The sequence below is a fragment of the Aplysia californica genome, unplaced genomic scaffold (genome assembly GCF_000002075.1).
Source record: "Aplysia californica isolate F4 #8 unplaced genomic scaffold, AplCal3.0 scaffold00008, whole genome shotgun sequence".
In the NCBI taxonomy this organism is placed as follows: Eukaryota; Metazoa; Mollusca; class Gastropoda; order Aplysiida; family Aplysiidae; genus Aplysia; species Aplysia californica.
Genome location: NW_004797278.1, coordinates 997,973 through 1,001,032, shown reverse-complemented (window position 1 = coordinate 1,001,032; position 3,060 = coordinate 997,973). Strand labels below are relative to the sequence as shown.

Here is a 3,060-nt window from a genome sequence, read left to right as displayed (position 1 = left end):
TGGTATTTTGAAAGTTTTATAAATGTTTGCATAGATATATTAACTTGTAGGCGAATACAGTTAACCAGTTTTTAAAGCCGTCTGCGTTCCTAATTAATGACACATCTGTTTGTTGGTCACTAGTTTATTTACATATTTTTCAGATTAACCTTAATCTCTTATAGCATGGAAGGATTACATTCACGGATTATACAACACTGGTAATTAATTCCGTTCATTCGGCGTTTCATAAAGGTAGTTGACAAGGCGTCATGAGACGAAGGCAAACGAGAGCAGAGTTAATTATGCTCATAGCCTAAATCAAGACGACCTGCCGATTATTCTTGATTATATTTTAAGGAATCTCATAATATTTAGATAGAAAATGGATTAAAAATTAGAATAAACCGTGACTGCAGACTCTAAGAAGGAGATAAATTATGCTTTTGAGCTGGGATGCTTTTGTAAAACTCGAGGCCTCTCGCACGACGAAGTAAAAAAATAAAAATGAAGCACGCCATAAAGCGATTTGAAAACATCTGGATCTGGATCAAAGCGACGAGACGCAAAGAAAAGAGGTAAGGGACGTCTCCCGACTACAAGGGATTGTAGTGATAACCCTGTAGTGCAGAGTACACCCAGGGAGAAGGCGAGGCAGGCAGGGACGAGATTAGAAGGCAATCCTCTGCCAGAACGGACACGCTTGAAGCCGAGAGACGCATTGGCAGAGACAGATCAGAGAAAATAAGGGGGATCGTGTTGTCATGTTTGATGCCACAATGGTCAATGGTTGCGGGATAAATCAGAAATCCCACGGATCCTTGCTGCTATAGCAAAATCTACAATTTAAATCGACGCTATCGAAATTGTACATGCAATACGGACCGAGAAATGAAATAGATTAACAGCGTTGTCACCAGAGGACAGGCTGGAGCTAATACAGAAATAATAGTGTTTTTTTGACACTTCTGTTCTCTGTTATTTTACTTTACACCCTTTCAGAATTATGTTCAGACAGAATCTACAAGTAGGCTGTATTGATTTATTCCGAAATTTGAAATGCGAAGATAAAGGTTCGACGACTACAGTCATGTACGTGAGTTAGGGGCACGCGCTCTCGTTTGGTCGAATTGAAAAACAACTGTTTTCTTTTCTTTTTAGAGTCAGGAATCGGCAAAAGATTTTTAAAAAACTTTAAACCCCTCTCATACAAAAAGCAACAAAAACAAAAACAAAACAACAACAATTAATAACAAACCAAAAAAGAATACTCTGATCCGATTTATCTGAGCGGAAAGAGACACGAATAAAGTGACTCTCTTTTCTGACTAGAAGTCCTGGCATCAAAGGAATTCGCAACTTGCCTTTAACTAGGCCTATCCCATGGTTTATAAAAAAGAGAATGGCAGTGCTGAGTTGCTCTGAACCTTGTCTAGTAGGTAATAAACTAGACTGTGAAGCAGGACTGGTCACTTCGATAAGACGCGTTGTGAGAGTTTTTATCTGTCTTCAATTTGCATGCCCTACATTGTGGTGAAAATGAAGCTCATTACTCAAAAGCCAAACACTAGGAGACTGGAACTTAAAAGGGAGATAATGTGAAATTACCTTATAAGTGATAGACTGGCCATTTCGCTGAAAGTCGTGGTTGTCGACGAAAACAAAAGCCTGGTCGGATGGAGACATTCCCCAACCTGGGTCGTAGACGCCGCCCAGCTTGCCCAGGTCACTAGCGCCATCTTTCACCTTCTGGACGTAGCGGAACTCTGCAAAGTGTTTTTGGGGAGCCATTAGGGGTCTTTAAATAAGGGCTAAAATGGAAGATCTAGAGAATCACAAAGTAATGGGAGGTAAAAGTTTAGATCAGAGCAGTTAGCATCTTGAACAGCCATTCGTCATATACGGTGGGTAGTAATTCCTAAAGAATAAACAAAATAAAACTCTTCTAAATGTATCACTATCTAATCTGTCCTACGATGCAGCCACAACTCTTATGATTAGACTGCATTTTACTAGTCCTTATGGTATAGGGATCTTATGGATATATTGATATACTCGACAGTACTTACGCTCTAGTTTTGGAGCGTATAGTTAAAAACTCTAATTGAAGAGCCTGATCAGAAGGGATGAGATAAGTGTCTCGTATCTCAGCTAGTACTATTAGTTCTTTGGAGAGCATTTTGATGCTTTCAAAGTCCACAACAGCAGTTTTGAAGTAAAAGATGCCAATCATAGCCATGTGACCAAGTTGGATGCCTTGGGTCATAATGCTCTATTCCCTCTATAGGCCTAATTTTTTCTAATTACGTAGACTGAAATGAGCTTGGCGTACTAAGCTGACAGACGCCCAGTTATTTTGTAAAGAGGAGAAAAATGAAACCTTCCTCGCTTTAAACACTCTTCACTTTACTGAAGGCATTGTCGTTTTTTCTCTTTTAAAAAAAAATTAAATTTGCTTGTTTTTACGCTTAGTCATACCCTAGACAGCACGGAAAAGACACCATAAAATATCAGACATTGTTACCTGTAACGTAACCAGTGTCGAAGTATTCCTTGTCTTTTACCACACCATCGTTCCGGTCCATGACTTCCATATAGAAGAAAGGTCTTCCCCCTTCTGGCAAATCCTTGGTCTGTAGAAAGCAAATGTGACATTTCTCAGAGGACTGCTGCTACACTCTCATACTGGTTTGGAGTTTTCTTAGCAATTTTCCCCCATTGTCAATACAAGTTAAGATACAAATCACCAAAAGGCACACGTAAAAGTGCTTCTCTGCCCTAATGTTTGTTTTCCTGAAGCTGTGGACAAAATTGCACGTTGTTAAATATGAGGAGGTACATGTAACTTGATTGCCTCTCCATCCCATCCTTCAAAGATAGTGTTCTTTTAGTTGTTTTTTTGGTTTTATTTTACACTAATTACACTAACCGATACCACACAATTTTTGCAAAGTAAAAGAAGAAAAGAAAAGAAAGAACGAGAAAATATGGGCGAAATAAAGGGCATAAACAATCGTGTTTTGTATTCTTTGAATTCTTTTTTTTAAAAGAGGTTTTTTTTTCGAGTGCTTAGAACCCCCC

The 3,060-nt window shown here is 38.9% G+C and overlaps 1 protein-coding gene across 1 annotated transcript in view; it reads right to left on the bottom strand.

Moving 5' to 3' along the window:
* The window catches only part of LOC101854683 (alpha-amylase), a 22,755-nt gene that overhangs the window by 12,014 nt on the left and 7,681 nt on the right, over positions 1-3,060 (bottom strand). Inside the window, exons 5-8 of the mRNA XM_013082426.2 lie at positions 2,727-2,778; positions 2,504-2,612; positions 1,588-1,745; positions 517-575 (exon numbers count right to left, since the gene is read on the bottom strand). Of these exons, the coding sequence (XP_012937880.2) occupies positions 517-575; positions 1,588-1,745; positions 2,504-2,612; positions 2,727-2,778 (378 nt within the window). The remainder of the gene's footprint in view (positions 1-516; positions 576-1,587; positions 1,746-2,503; positions 2,613-2,726; positions 2,779-3,060) is intronic.